This window comes from Oreochromis aureus, linkage group 1, assembly GCF_013358895.1.
Source record: "Oreochromis aureus strain Israel breed Guangdong linkage group 1, ZZ_aureus, whole genome shotgun sequence".
Classification (NCBI taxonomy): Eukaryota; Metazoa; Chordata; class Actinopteri; order Cichliformes; family Cichlidae; genus Oreochromis; species Oreochromis aureus.
Window position 1 is genome coordinate 20,945,397 of NC_052942.1, and position 16,833 is coordinate 20,962,229.

A 16,833-nucleotide genomic window follows, 5' to 3' on the forward strand; every position below is an offset into this window, starting at 1 on the left:
CATTAAGAGCAATAATGTGGCTGGGTGATGAATGCGCGTCTGTGCGTGTGTGCGCGCGTGCTTGCTCGTGCGTGTGTTGCTTTACACAGAATGTGACACAGAGAGAGGCACCATACTCCATCTTCGCTTTACAAAGTGTCCTCATGCCCAGCAGGGACCACCACATATGTCATAATTAGAAAACACTTAAGTAAGCAAAGGGCCGTCAGATAGACAGCCTCTAATCACAGGCCATAAGCAGGTAGTGGTTAATTGTATATCAGAATCACTCAGCTGGCCATAAATAATGACTGCTCCTTCAAGTATGATGGTAAATTGCAGTGCTCTTTCTGTCTCTCGCGTGGTCCTTTCTTTTGAGGAATAGTTCTTGAATAAATAAAAGCATGAGGAAAATCAAAATACTGTGAAAGGCCTCAAATGGACTTGAACTATCTTCATTCTTCATCTTGTCAGAATTTTTAACCCTCAACAAAAAAAATGCACAAAAGGAGTATTTTTTTTAAAAAAGAAAACATTTTAAAGAGATTTCTTTTTTTTGTTGCCTCTGTCACTGTAATACATTTTGACTTTTTTTCACCAGCATGATTTCATTTATCATAATAAAAACAAATAAGTTCGAATAAGTCAGCTAGCTGGCTACGGGTATAAGCTAAATGTTTGCAGGCACAGTTGTTAGAGCTTCTTAATTTTTTATCACCTGGGGAAAAAAAAACTTCCCTGTGGGGAGAAAACGTTAAAAAACCAACAAAAACAAAACAGTGGAATGCCTCACAGAGGAGGGGCTCAAAGATTAATGTGTTTGTTGGTGTCGTTGTATGAGGTAGGGGAGCTGTTAGTATTGTGTGAGGACTCTACCTGAGTGTCTGAGTGACTGCATGTGATAGGCCTGTTTAGAAAGAAAAGAGGCAGAGGTCAGCGCAGACAGTGCATCTTTGGCAGAGATTGAACGTGCACCCTGGGAGTAAAACAAATGCTTTTTTCTGAATGGTGGCAACATGCCTGCTTTTAGTGTCATCCAGGCAAACCTGGGGGGGGGGGGAGATTATTTGTATCATGCAGAGTCAAAGTGTCCATCTCCTAGTTGAGTCTTTAGAGAGGAAGACAGCCCTTTGCTAATGCCCTGTGTATTCACTGAGGAAGTAGGTCATTCAACAATGGAGCCAGCAGCAGTCGGCACTCTCCCCTTGCATAATACATTAAGTGTAATGTGCAGCAACTATTCAGAGACCCCCCGAAAGCTGTTATTTTATTCTGTAAATGCACACGGACATGACATTTAATATTGTCACGGAGCGCTGAATGACAGGGTTTCATTGTGCGACAAGTACAACATGATGCCAAGTTTAATCTGAGCACAAAGAAACATGACAAACGGGAAAACACGGTGTGTTCTCCAAAGCATGAACTCTGAATAAATGATGGGCGCTGAGCTCTGGGCGCTGTAGACTGGAAGGCAGGATGTAAGGAGAAGATTACAGAGGAAAATCTGAGCACTGCAAAGAGGGCCACGGCCCCATTGTGTGCTCGGGATCACAAAGTATCCTTCTGTAAATCTATTTAGAGCACCCCTGGCCCTCACTGTCTCGCTGCCTCCTGTCATCCATTATAACAGCTACAGAATAGAGAGATGAGGAAAAAGCTGCATCTAGCTCATGTCAAAAGAGCAGCTTTTCAAAACAAACTGCATTTATCAAAGACACTTTTTTTTTCTTTTCAAATTTTCAGATTTGTGATGGAGTTTGTTATTTTTTTAGCTGTTTTTTCACTGTAAAAAGGTGTATATGTGCTGGTTTGTTTACCTGACTCTTTGTATGTCTCTGTAGGAAAGAGCACACTTTGACAGCATCGGGCACCACCTTGGCAAGCTGGGTGAGGAAGGAAAGCTTGGCCACAGAGTTATTGACCTCACCAGGCCAGAAGATCTAGATGGTAAGGCCATTATTGGATCTCTTGTTTTGTTTTGTTTTATTTCATTGTTTATCTGCCTTTTCCCTTTAATTATTATTACATGCTGTTACATTCAGTCCTTACATCAGCATAATTGGTAACATTTTATTTAACTTTCTAAACTATCTGGGGGAAAATATTAAGAGCAATGGGTGGATTGTCTACACACTGAAAACTGAGTCTACCTTTTAAAAGAAAAGTGGGTAATAAAGGCTCACTACCCCATGCTGCTCAGTACTGCATGCAGAGCGGTTGGGACAGTTGTGTGCAAGAGAGAAGTGGTGAATGCCGTTTGAAATGAGCCGTTGCTCTGAGGTTTTCACAGGTAGGTGAGTGAAGAACAAGGGTGCCTGAGGACAAAGCTGGCTTTTTTCCAAGCCTGACTCGTGTTGCTGTTGTGCTTGTCTGAGGTCCTGGGCACATGTGTGTAAATTCTGATTACACCAGTGTGACAAATCGTCATCTGCTTTTGTGGAGCTGGCTCCTACACAGGAGCAAGGAGTTCCTCAGTGCAACTAATATTTGTCTGACATAAATATTTGTGGCAGTTTCCATGGGACTTCAGAGCCAGAGCAGAAAATAAAATAGTTCTGACTCATCTTTGATTCCTCAGAAAGTCTCGGGGCAGAGGGATAGAAATTTCTCAGGACAATGTAACACATCAGCGTTTTCAAATGAAATTTTAGGCACGGTTCACTTCAGTTTGAGAACTAAACGGTCTTGCTCAGTTGGTTCACATAGACTTTTTTTTTAAGTCTTGCTATAAAAATATTTGTTTACCAACTCCAAAGCAAAGGCCTTTTTTTAAAGCACATTTAGTTTCACATCACACCCAATTCTGAAGATGAGAATTAGAGGTGCATTTAGTGGATTCATTTACATGTTTCCCATGTAAGCCACAGCAGAAGATCCCATCCCACCCGTCTGACTCCTTGGACAGATGTGTTTTGAGTGCTCATTCTCCCAGTGGGAACCCTCCCTCTGTGGCTACTGTGGAGTCAGGACTGAAACAGAGTGCGCACCAGGGAAGTTCTGTCCTTTTAAGTCCTGTTTAGGGCCGAGGGAAAGGCTAGCACCAGACACCGCACATCAGTGTTCCCAGTGGGCTATGGATTAGGAGCAAGCAAAGGTTAGAGGAGAGAAGAGGTCCTCTTTCCGAGGTGGGGGGGTGGCTGGGAGACAGGGCAATGGACATAACTCAAAACACAGTTAGCATTTCTTCTGTTACACCACATACACACATATATACACACATACATATATATATATAGATAGATATGGATATAGATATAGATATAGATATCTGTCTGTGTCTTTAGGCTTTACCAACAGGAACGCACGGAGATGAATGATGTGAAGCAGGATTTTGAGATGTGAACCACAAAGTGTTTACTCTACTGAGAACATGCTTACATCTGAAATCTTGTGAGGATTTTCTCTTCCTTGAACCAAAGAAAGCTCGGCTCCCTGGCATACCATAACATAAAGAAATATACAGTGCACGAGAATATTTATGCTCTGTTTAATAGCATAAATATGAAAGCATAGAAAACATTAGCCTTCTAGATTATGTAAGGTAAAAGGTCATCCAGGTGCCAAGTCTTTTTTTCAATATGAATAGGATCTGCTGAATTGAAACTTCTTCTAAAAAACTACCATAAAAAACCACAAATGTTATAAAATACATTTTTATTTCTATGACAAAAAGGCAGTTTTATCCAAAAAATGTAGCATCAGTAACTAGTTTTGGAACAACTTCAGTATAAAAATAGGAGGTAAAAATGAATTTGGAAACGTTTTAGCCCCCTCCTCCGAGTAGATCAGAACACACTGCACATACTTTTGGTGTTTCCTGAAAGGGAAAATTACTGGTTGCACCACCTCACCCATACATAGAGTGTGAAAGCCCGTTGGTGTGTAGCAGCTTTCCATCCAGAACAGAGTAACCGCATTGAGCAGGCACAGTGACTTCTGTTATCGCGGCAGTTCACAGAAAGCTTTAGGTTCTTTAAGCTAATATTTGCAAAGCAGGCAGAAACCCAACTCCGAACAACCAAAAGTGTGTGTGCGTGTGTGGGAATGGTTAAGAAATAGGAATAGGTAGGATTTTCATCATTTAACAAAGTCACAAGCCACACACATGATCATTGGCAAATTCATTAGGTCTTCACCAAATACCACAAAAGCCTGAGCCCTGAGGCCCTTTGTTCATTCACATATGGCAGTATGGAGCTGCCATATAGCTGAGGTTGTGTGTTTGTCTAAAACGCCCCCATCACTCAGGATCTACAAAGAACAAAGGAGTTGTTGAGAGATTCGTGGAGGCAGGAAACAGAATTAATCTAAAAGCCCAATGAGATAATATCAAGCAAAGAGTGAAGAACCAAAAGAGAAGCTTCAGCTGAGAAGTGTCCTCGTGGAATAGGATAAGAAAAACAGTAGTCTTGCACTTTTGCTACAGATCACTGACAATGAGTTTCTTTAAGTCGGTAGCTCAGAGCTGTTGTGAAGTGTTATACGGGCTGATTGTTTGAAGATGTTTGTTTTTCTTCTGCTGTGAGTCTGTGGGAATCAAGCTCTGGCTTTTATTGCCGGGGAGTTTTTCTGGAAGAAAGCTTAGATGAGAAGCCTTTGACATAATAACGTGTCAAGTCACAAAAACAGTAGGTGCACAGGTCAAAACAATCAATAAGAAAGTTCTGTTTTGAAGCTGGCAAATTGAAATTTAGAGCAAACGAACAGACGTGTGTATTTCTCTGTGAGTGTCAGAGGCCGAGAAGTTGTGAAAGATTAAACTCATGCTAAATGCATAAGAGAGCTGGCTCTGCAGGCAGAAGTAAAAGCTGCGGCATGTCGAAACAAGCTGCCTGTTTGTTCCCAAGTTCCCACGTGTGTGTATGCATTCACACACTATCACACCCACACAGAGGGTATGGAAACCCAAATGATCCCAGCTGGATACTAAAAAAAAAGACAATTGAGATGTTTTAATATGGTTTACATCACTTGTGATTTTCTCCGATTTAATTAGCATGCCACAAACTCAGACTGGACCAGGGCCACTGAGCGCCGCATCCTGTCCGTCCACACACATTAATCTCGCCTGATCCTGCTCTGAGGGAGAGGCTCTATTGTCAGTAGTAAATGCCTTCACTCAGAGGTGTTAGATTTGATCCCAACAGGGAGGGCTTGGCAGGTTTGCGTGATTGTTGCCTGCTCACTGAGGCTCATCCTTTTTGAGCGGATTCCTGGGTGACATTATGTGTCTGCCCATAGAACAAAGATGAGTAAGGAGGAGGAGAGGGGGCAGCTGGGGCAGCGCTACCCTCTGGCTTGCTTTAAGGTCGAGTCTGAGCCTGCAGCTCACAGGTGTGACAGGCTGTGGGGCCTCACTACATTCTCTCTCCATTTCGCCCCCTTTCTTTTTTTGTTTCCTTCTTCCTCGTTATTCACTTTCCCTCTTCGTTCTTTATTCCACCATGTGCACACACACACACACACACAATCATTCTTTCACACTGTAATTCATGCTGCTCATCTGCAGTGTTTCCAGGAGAGACAAATTAAAAGGGGATTCTCATATCGCTCTGTCACACTTGAGCTGCGGGCCTCATGAATCACAATAAATTCTATTAAGCAGCACTCCCTCTGTTTCGCTCCCTCCCCAGCTACCACCCAGGGGGCCTGGCCCTGTCACCGCTAAACATCTGTGTTTATTTACACAATCACACACCTAACTAACTGATTCCTAAATGTCCTGCCCCTCCTGGAAAACAATAGTTATTGCTCATTTGCAAAATGTCAGAGCAGCGTTGCGATTTTCTGCAAAAATACGGAAACAACCTGGCAGTAAATTGCATGTTATAGTTGCAAGCAATTTGCTGTGTGAATACACAGGATGTCCCCGATTAAGTCATATATATTACAGGGGTTGAATAAGGAAGCAGTTCTGTACTTCAAGGTGCTTTCAGATAGATCACAGACCTCGCTGCTATTTCAGGTTAAAGGTCTTTCGCAAAGTTAGGCTTTTCGTTTCTCCGAGGCAGCTTTCATCACTTTTAGTATTTTACATATCCAAGCCACACAGCGTGTGCCTCGGAACAACTTACGAGGCGCATCACTCCTGTTGTTCAAGTCTGCAGTTTTCTGCAGCATCTGACAGAGCTGAAAGCGATGCTTTTCTGCGTGCAGTCATGTGCAGCAAAAGACCATGCCTCATCTGGATTCCCTCCAATGAACCTAGTCACGTGGCTGGTTTCCTGGCTAACTATGGATGTGGCACTAGGTGATGGCAGGCAGTTGTTTTGTCCCCCCCCCCCCTCCCGCTACATAAGAAGATCACCTCTGCCCATATACATGCGCACCAGTATATAAATTGCTGAATCAGTGTCAGTGATAGAGTAATGGCACGGCAGGCATCGTAAATTACGGCAAGCGATCCCAGGGCGCAGACACTGGCTGTCGTGTCTGAGTGAGCGCTGCGCTCCTGAGCTAATGAATACCTTCATCTGGCCCCGGCAGTCAGCAGATTGCCCCGCGTTGATGGATACTGTCAGCCCTCCGCCACACCACATTTCATTGCACAATAAACATGGTTGTCAAAACCAAACAAAGTGAAATCAATTCATCCTGTACAGTGAGTGCATGCTAAATGAAATTAACGTACTGTGGGGTTCGCTGGCAGCAAAGGTAGTGTATTATTTTTGAATTCATGATGGCTTTCGGGCCAACAGCATTTGAGGGAGCTCAGCAAACAGAGAAACGCGGTGCTTGCAGAGATCGAGAAAGTATTTCGGAAAGTAACAAAAATCTCTGATTTGGTGCGTATTTTACAAACTGTGAAATTAAAAGAACACAGGCATCTGGATAGCAATGATAATGAAATGCATTTATATATGGCTAAAATGACATTTTGGCAACTGAAAATGAATCTAAAGTTATAGATAACTATGCATTAATTACCTTTCTCTGCATATGTAATGTTTAGTCTGTTTATTTAAGACAAATAGAGAGACCAGCAAACACCTGCAATTATATGAGTTTGACTCATATGCAAATACACCTTTTTACTGGCTTTCCAGGTAAAGGAAGGGATCATAAATGTGGCTCTTTGGCTGTTAAACATGAGCTGCTGAAAAGTCAATTCATCTGCTTTTGCACTGTGAGAAACAGGCTTTTCTACTAGGTAGGTTAGACCTCAAGAATTCTTACCCTGTAAACAAAAACAAAGTTCCAGCACACCTTCATCTCTATTGTACTGCAAGTACGTTGCCTTTTTTAAAAGACTTGTCTCATATAATAATTCTGAAAACAGGACATGTTCTTTTGAAGCGAAGACACTTCAACTCTTGAGGCTGAAAATGCTGCAGTAATACCTTCAGTGATTAGAGCAGGGCGAGGCTTCTGTGGATTTGGAATTAATGTCTCTGCACAGCCCTCCATTACTCATTAAGAGTTTGATTTTGTTTATCAACTGAAATAATAATAGAAATCAGACCCCAGGTAACGTGTGCCAAGGCTGCTAGTGGAATGGTCTAATGAGAAGGCTTCACATGTGGATGATGAAATATGCATGAGTCATCCCAAGCTTTCTTTTCCAGATTTGAGATCATTAAAGATGTATCGTAGCATATGGAAGGCTTTTTTTGTCTTATTTTTCAAGCCTTGTTTATCAACATATTTTTGTTTGTTTAAATATTCATACTGCTTTTATTTAATTCTTTCACATCTTACATATAAAAGGAAGCAAATGCGCATGCAAACAGAAATCATTATCAGTCTGATGTACAGTTTAATACTGAGAGAAACTCTCTTATGCTGATTGTGAATGCCCTGATTGAGAAACAGCACTTTGCAGAATCGGCACACTCTCTCCCAGCTAATGTGTGCTTGGTTTGTTTGTTTGTGTGCGTGCTTGAAGGAAAGAGGAAGAAAGTGAGAAACAAGGGGAGAAAGAAGTGTAAACCGAAGGGGTTTTTTGTGCATATATATGTAAAATGCAGTTTGGCTTTTATAAAGATTTGCAAGAGTTTGTGTTTCTTCCCTTTTTTTTCTTTAAGTCAGGCTCAAATCTTATATTTATGTTGGCTGTGAGTCTGAAATATATGTGCACAAGTAGAAAAGCTGGACTTGTGGACAGAGAGCTGAATTATTCTTGAAGTCAAAGGGCTTCTCCTTGTTGCTCTCGGTGTTGTTTTTGGATAGACCTGATTTAAAGAGATCAGGTCCACCTTAAACACCATATTCAACCCTGTAGACTCTGTTGAACAGAGGGTTTGCATCTCGCCACTCATCTGAAACAATTTTCATGATGGAGATAGCAGATGAAGGAGAGTTTAAACATGGCTCGTCCCTTAATGTCTCGCCACGCTCTCTCTTCTTGTTCCTGCTCTGGCTATTCCAGGGTCCAAGGAAGTCAATGGCTCTGCAGATAAACCCCAACCCTATTATTGTTGGCCAACAGGAGGCGCTGGACCTACCGAGGCACGAGTCTTCAGGGAATCTCGGGGAAGAAACAACAACGAGCCCCACATTAAAAGGCCAATGAATGCATTCATGGTGTGGGCCAAGGATGAGCGGCGCAAGATCCTCCAGGCTTTCCCCGACATGCACAATTCCAACATAAGCAAGATTCTGGGTAAGACTCTTTAAAAAACATACAGCTGTGGAACGGTTGTGCTTGTGAGCACTTGACTTCTTTGCTTTATGCAAAACTGATAATGATGCACCATTTATAGTTTAGCTTTGGTTTAGTTTTATAGTTTTGCTAGAACCACAGCTTGTTTCATAGCTTTTGACATGCTCAAGAGCACTGTAGTCAATCTGAGTTTTTCAATTACTAATGGTGTTTCTCCAACACTGACTTACCAGGCTTTTTTTTAGTTTTGCTCATTCTCATGGGTTTATTGCACTCGGAAAAGCATATATCTTAGAGAGTATCTGGCGTCTAAAAAAGAGAGTATGCACGTTATCTCGTAGACCACTGTGCATCAGTTCACCTCAGCATACAGATGGATTTATAGCCCATCACTACCATAAGTGTTTGTCATGAAAAATGACAGAGACTAAATGGGTCTTGTCCCCTCAACACTGGAGTCCATACATCAGATCTGTTAAAAGTGCTGTCATCCATGCCAGTGTAGGGCACTTCACCGAGCTGCAGTATTTACTACTCCAGCTTGTTGTTCCTTACTGTTTGACAGTAAGGAAAAAGCCTGCCTCTGGTTTCAGATAATGTGCACAGGCAGAGCTATCAAGAGATTGTTGTGCAGCAGACAGTAAATCTATGCATGCGATTTTTCTAGAAAACTTCCACCCCTATTAAGGGTAACTCTGTATTAAATTAAATCTTGATGCAATGTAGTAAAAAGTAAAGGATTATGAATTTCACATTGCATTAATGGTTATTTTATTTAAGTGCAAGGTCACCACCTCTCTGCTTATTTTGTTCAATTTGTGGTTATGTTTAAGAGCAATGGATTCCTGCAGTTTCCTACTATCACAAACTGGTTTTCTGGTTATTGAACATCTGAATGTACTGTGCTGCGTAGGTTCCCGGTGGAAGGCCATGTCTAACCAGGACAAACAGCCCTACTATGAAGAGCAGGCTCGTCTAAGTAAGCTTCATCTAGAGAAGTACCCAAACTACAAGTACAAACCACGGCCTAAGAGGACCTGCATTATTGACGGAAAAAAACTCCGCATCGGAGAGTACAAACAGATGATGCGTTCACGGCGACAAGAGATGAGGCAGTTCTTTACTGTGGGGTAAGTACACAGTTGTGATTAGCTCAGCCTTGCCATACGTAATACACAATAAAATGCAGAAAACATATGCATGCAATGCAAAGCAGTGTTTGCAAAAGTGAACACTGAGTTAACCACTGTTGCTAACTCAGCAGCTTAATTCAGAGGGTTACTAATAATTTAAGACAATAGTAATCTCCTGATGGAGCACCAAATGCAGACATTATTACATATATAAGCTCTGCGTGTATACTTACGTAAGTGTGGACAGCAGCAGTCTAAGGCTTAACACTTTAATTTACTGTTTGTGGTTATCAGGAGAGTCCTTCTCCAGGTGTTCCCGTGTCAGTCATAAGATTCAGTGGCTGGAGTATCAATTATCCAGCGCAAAAGCAGCAAAGAGCAGCAGCAGCAACGTATTGGTTTTATGTCACCAATAAACTGGGTAGTGTTTCTAAGCGGCTCAAAACGGGAGTTGTCAGGAGAACCTCTCTTTTTCCCAAATCATTTTCACAGAGCTGCTGGCTTACAGCAGACTGCTGTGGGAAACCCGTAATCCAGCCATCTCAGTTTAAGTGCTGTAAAAAAAATCACGCACTTTAGAGACATGTAGCCACCAACCTAAGCAGCAATCGCGCTATGAGCAGCACTGAGCGCTTTTTCCATGTGCTCTTTTTCCGATTATGCTGATCAATTTTTAATCAAGTGCGTCATGAAAACTGATTGCATTTAATATAAATGTATGTGTTTCTTATACATATAGGCAGCCACCGCAGCTCCCCATCACCACAAGCGCCAGCATGGTCTACCCTGGGGCCATCACCATGGCGACCACCACACCCTCACCTCAGATGACATCGGAGTGCTCAAGTGCCTCAGCGAGTCCTGAGCCATCCATTCCCGTCATTCAGAGCACCTACAACATGAAGCTAGAGCCCACTGGCATGGTGAACAACAGCGAGCCGGTCAATGGCGAGGATGAAATGGACATGTACGAAGATTTTGAGGACGAGCCCAAATCAGACTATAGCAGTGAAAATGACACACAAGAGCCAGTCAGTGCCAACTGAGACCTTTTTAACCGAAGAGGCCAGTGCAGAAACAGTACTCATACAGGAGGATGCCCAGAGGGCTGGTCTGATCTGAGGGAGGGAAAGAACAAAAGAAAACAAAAACTACACCACAAAGGTTTGAAGATGTTTAAAAAAATAATGATGTATCATATCGAAGCCAGCATGCAGCTGTGGCTTCATCTGAATCAAAAGCTATTTGGTCTTAAGTGTTTCTTTAAGTGTGTGAAGCAGTTTGGTTGTGGTAATTTATATATATATATACATATATATATATTTTTTATCTCATTGTTTATTTTTTGTTAAGATCATGGACATATAGACAATTAGGTTATTGCCTAAAACAAAAGACAACTTGAAATTACAACCTTTGATATGAACCTAGGTAATTCTTACTGTCATTTACCTTCTTTTCCTCTTCAATTAGATGATTTTGCTACATTACCTAACTGTTCAAGATGGGAATAATATTCTCACTCAGGTATAGCGTGCCAGCCAACAGCTTGTGAATGTTTTTAATCAAGAGATAAATATGAACAAAATATCTCAAAATGATAAGGAGTGATTCCAACGTAGTACAGAAGCTAATTACACATTATTATTACTATCAGTAATATTATTATTATTGTGTTTTTCTTTTTGTTAGTTCAAAACTACATAATTTAGTGCGCAAGTGCCAAACATTTCAAGTTGTTTCAAGTCTTTGAGTCTTAGACAATCTCTTCATCTCTTAATGCAGCTTCATCATCCAGTCTTTCTTTAATTTACCCAAACAGAATAAACAAATTAAACTCAGGAACTTGGAAGCAGCAAGCTCTGCAGGAGGTTACAATATGTTACATCTGTGGACGGTAGCTTGTGATGCTAGCTGTTCTTTGGGGAGGCCAATGCAGTGATCATCAATGAAGCCAGCCCTTTCATTTCCTCATCCCTGTCCACACAGAGCACCGTGGCATCCTTCACTTATTTCCAGCTCTGCAGTCCACTCTGACTCACCAAGATCTTAATCAGAGTGATTGTAATCAGGCCAGAATGCTAAAGGGCCAAAGGCCTCCAATCTGTGGGATTGGAAACGCAGCGAAAGGCAGCTTTGGTGGCATTACAATCTTAAATTGATGTTGTACAATGTGTAGCTACAGTACGCTCTGTTAAACACTTTAGCCCCATTTGGATGGCAAGTTTAAAGTCTTAGGTCTTAAAACGTAATTTTTTTTTCTGATCTTAATTCTTTTTAGACATTGTAAATCTTAAACTGACACTAAGAAGTCTTAAAGGAGAACACGGTCATCGGGTTGATGCAATGAGTTGATTACTGAAGTAGTCTTGAAAAGAAATGACAGTTTCCAAGGACATAGAGAAAAGACTCATATACAAAGACTCATATATAAAATACACAATTTTTTAATTAGTGCACTTATAAACCTTCTGTCACCTATGAGGCTTTTTTAAAAATTTACAGTAATCTGATCAGCTTTTATACTGCTCTCATTGTTTGCACTTCAAAAAATACAGACTAAATGCAAGAATCAGAAAAGAGGCAACTCAGTCTTAATGTAAGCTTCAAACCTGACAAGTTCTGACCTTCCAGCGATGGCAGATAGATAAAGCTCCTCTAGCGGTCAAGGCCTTGATGTTGAGACTCAGATCCTCTTTACAGGGCAGAAGGTCTAAGTGGCTCTCCTCCCTGCCATGCCCTGCTCTGACCCCAGCCTGTGGCAACCTCAGCACCCAGGGGGCGCCATCTGGCTCAGAGAAGGAGAAAACACCAGGGAAGGATGGGAAACAATAAAAATGGTGTGTGTGTCGCTCATTGTGCTCTCCATCAAAGTGCTGGAAATAAGGCCTCAACAGGGCTCCCACCCTGGCCCAATCACCAGGCACTGGCGAGCAGATGGAACAAGTACATCAAGCTGTGGGGGATTATTAAAATGACTGACGACTGGGTATCATCTGAAATACAGCATTATTAATGCATGAGTCCAGCTATTCCCCTCCCATGCCCTTGAACCTGTCCATTTCAGAGAGCGTGCAGAGCTTTTTTGGAGGACATGAATATCTCGTCACTAGCTTTAACTGGTCAAGACGCTCACTGCTGGTCACTGCATTTTTCTCCTAGCTCAAATTGGTACAGACGGTTCTGTAATGCTCTCTTATCTTCTGTACTCTTATTGTTATTACCCATTAGATGCTGGCTTACATCGTTTAAACTTTTGGACATATTTATATTAAGTCATGTTTTCCCCTTTTTATTACCTCATAGATAATTCAGATTTTATTGTTTTCCATTGCATCTTTTCTATATTGTTCTCATTTTGAGGAACACGTTATAAAGATGCTCTCCTACGAACAAACCCAAGTGGATTTCCCTCCAAGTCAACCTGTTTGGTGTTTCTAAACTGTTTGCTCCTGTTTGCTGGCGGTTAGATGTATTTGTATGCGATTGTAAATACTTTCATGACTATGCCACACTACTTTAGTGGGCTGGTAGTTAAAAAGGACTCTTCATGGAACTGAAACTTGACTGAGCTTAAATAGCAAAAAAAAAAAAAAGGACAAAAAAAAGAACAAAAAAAGAAAGAAAATAATGACAACAAGAACTCACAAAGAGACAATGTTTCATAAGTGTTATAAGCACTGGATATAAATTGTATTTTTATCTATTCTGATTAATGTGAAGCTGTTTTGAGGAAAAACAACGCGAATGAACAAAATTCCCCAGTTGGACTCACGTGGGTTTGCTCTCACAGTTACCAGATTTGAGTCTTTTTCTTTTTCTTTTTTTTTGTCTGCTTGTTTTGTTTATTTATGCAAAGACACATGTGATGAATGGACACTTTGTTTAATCTTCAGGGCTGCCTAGAGGAGAGACTCAGCACAAGAAAAGTGAGCAGGAAATTCAACAGCAGGCTCAGTGAGCCATGAAAAACCAGACTTCAGTGCATTGTATATTGTACGACATATTTATTGTTTGCCACTGCTGGCTCTAAAATTTTGAGTTAAAGACATCATGGACAATCAGATGAATAAAAAAAACAACAAACAATTTAATGAATTGGAGCTAAACATAGTTTTCAGTTAATTCTCCATCTCATTAAGATTTAATTGTAAATACAACATAGGAAATATATTTTTGTTCATTAGTGAAGTATAAGTTATGTATTTGGCTGTTCTATTTTTTTTTTTTTTTAGTATGTGGTTTCATGTTTTTAAAACCTGACAAGTCACTGTACCTCATGTAGATGCTTATTTTTTTCTGCTTATTAGAAGAGAGCAGCACTGGTCCTGAGACAAAGAGACGCACCTCACTCGCTTATGTTTTCATGATGCTCCCCGGACCATTTGAATAATCAACGAAAGCTAAACTTGGTGACAAGTATGGTACTTATACAGACAACAAGCACTTAAAAGAATTATTAAATCGTGTGTTTCCAATCGTCATAGAACTTAAAAGGTATGCTGTATAATGCTCACTTGTGCTCTGTGTTTAGAACAGCACTCATAGTACGTGTCACTTTTTTTTATGAGTGCGAAATATCATCTGAAAAAAAATCTGCATGCATTTGGCTTGCATTGACATTAATGTAACAAACAAATGTTTTTATGAATGACTGCTTCAAACACAAATGATTTTTTTTAAATTGTTTTAAATGTGGGAGTGTGCAAGTATTTATTTCAATTTATTTCAATGTGGGAAAATTCACAGCTTGTGCATTCTTCTCAGTTAATTCTCTACTTGCCATCTTTTTGTATGTTGCCAATTTTTAATGAATATGTCCATGACTATCCAGCCATCCCGAAAACGTAGCCCTCACAATTTGTTTCTTTTCTTCCAATTGCTAGACTCACAAATGGTTTGAATGAACGGCTGAAGACACGGTGTCCACGCTGTTTCAACATTACTTACTGTAATTTGATTTTATTTTTTTTTTTCCATCTGAAATTTGTGATGTGTATATGGTGGGAATGTTCTCTGTGTTAATTTAATCAGCACAATTCACTGACATGCTGGACTGACATGGTAGCTGCTGTTCAGAAGTGTAAAATTTGTTGTTCAGGATGACATTTATAGCCGTCTTTGGTACTTTGCTTTTTAGCGTTGTTTCTCAAGCAACACTGTGTGGGGCTCTTCTATCACTGGAGCCACTGTTTTGAAATTGCTGGCAGCCTGATACAATTTTCCGCCTAGAAATCTCTCTTTTTCCCCCCCCTCTGGCAGGTACCTAGGCCCATGGAAAGTATTGTTTTGGGTGTTATTAGAGAAATGAATTAAATAGTGTCTGTTGCTGCTTTAAAAAAGTTTATGTCGGAATATGTAAATAGTTTATCATAATATCTTGTACAGTCCAATGTAAAGTTTTTAATTCAACTTAAAAAAAAATGTTGCCATCACGTTTGTGTTCACATTGTTCTTTATACAGTACAAAAGGTCAATTATTTGCTAGGGGTATTATTGCTAAAAAGAAAAAAAAATTAAAATGTTACTTAGTTGTTTTTTTTATTTTATATTTGTTTTGTTTTGCTTGGCTTCAAAGTGTACATCAGCAAGTCTTTGGTTTCCATGTGCAGTATTGACGTGAGGTAAACTTAAGGTGAATAATTTTACATTGGTGTGTGTGTGGAAAGCAATTTCTTTGGCTTTGGTAGTATTAATACACTATATCAAGTAAAAACAAACCGATGATGGACACACTGGGTGCATCTAGGCACCTTAAGAATGTGTATACTGTATATGATTAAATTATCCCCACAGGATCAATTCAGACATATTGTAACACCATATTTCTGTAATATCTCTGTCCATTGTAACAATGCAGCAGTGGGCTCAATAACTGCCTGTTTTAGCTCATTTACCTCAAGAAGTTCCTCCTTTTCTGTAAAAGAGACAGAAATTGTGTTACAAAAAGCTCACATCACTCCATCTTTTGTACTGCTGTTGACACTTACAAATTAAAGAGACATTTTGTTTTAAGATTTGTGTAATCATTTGTATTGTCGAGGCGTTTGTTACATTCTTTAAGTCTGCAATGTAAGAAAACCGAGGGCTGGGGAAGAGTTAGCTGACGTTGTTTTACACCGTTGGCATCATCGTGCTCCACAATGACAACAGTATATGAATCTCTTTTTTGGGGGGGAGAATCGCTGTCTTCAACTGATAAGTCACTGTTTTGAGGCTCAAGTAATAAAACTGAAGACAATCATGGACATGAAATCAAACCAGCTTTGCTGTTTTGATGATACTTCTTCATTTATAACATTTCAATGAAGTTTTGAGAAATAATTGAACATTTTTGGTCTCTCCCTGATGGAAACGGATGGATGGATCTATTAATTTTATAATAACATTGTATTATAATCCTGACGCTTGCGGTACCTTTGGATACCAAAATTGTGAAAACTCCAAAGTACTCTTTTTTTTTTTCAGTAGCATAGGTACTACAGACAGCATACTGTATGTACCAAGTAGGGTTATTAAAAACATTGATACTTGGATGGAAACCTCCATCTTTACACACACTGCTGGACACAGCAAACCATGTGAACAGTAGCGCAAAACTCTTTGTGAAGCATCTTAAAGACATCCTGGTCTTTATGAAGAATTTCATGCACTCCCTATAGCCCCTGTTTTGACACCGACGTATTCAGCCATCATCATAAACATTAACCTGGCCAGTTAACGGTTAGCAATTATTAATATTACCCATCTGTTAAGTTATTATTAAGGAACTGGGTAGCAGCTAATAATTACATGATAACATTAATGTAAGAGCTAGGCTGCAAACATTATTAGTCCTGTGCCTCTGTAACAATATTAAACCATGTTAATTTAACAGGATAACACAACCACTTGTGAATAAAAGTGGTTATGGTTCTCTTAAAAATCACAGATTGAAGCTTAGAAAGGTGCAACAAGATAGAAACACTTCAACCGAACTTACCAACTCGTTTTGATCAGCAACAAAAATATGTGAATAGAAACATGACTGAAGACGAGCTGTATGCAGACATCCTTCATGGCAAAACCATGGCATATGTGTTTTTGGACCCCATCAATCCCTTTACCAATGGTCTC

General features: G+C 40.2%; 1 protein-coding gene across 8 annotated transcripts in view; it reads left to right on the forward strand.

Moving 5' to 3' along the window:
* sox6 (SRY-box transcription factor 6) overlaps positions 1-15,732 on the forward strand; it is a 129,071-nt gene extending 113,339 nt beyond the window's left edge. For 6 of the 8 annotated variants that reach the window (XM_039610311.1, XM_039610323.1, XM_039610309.1 and 3 more), the window contains 4 exons: positions 1,824-1,929; positions 8,351-8,584; positions 9,498-9,714; positions 10,457-10,763. In XM_039610311.1, the coding sequence (XP_039466245.1) occupies positions 1,824-1,929; positions 8,351-8,584; positions 9,498-9,714; positions 10,457-10,763 (864 nt within the window). Of the gene's footprint in view, positions 1-1,823; positions 1,930-8,350; positions 8,585-9,497; positions 9,715-10,456 lie in introns of all 8 variants that reach the window. The other 2 variants (XM_039610299.1, XM_039610330.1) reach the window with 2 other exon arrangements.
* The last annotated feature ends 1,101 nt before the right edge of the window (positions 15,733-16,833 follow it).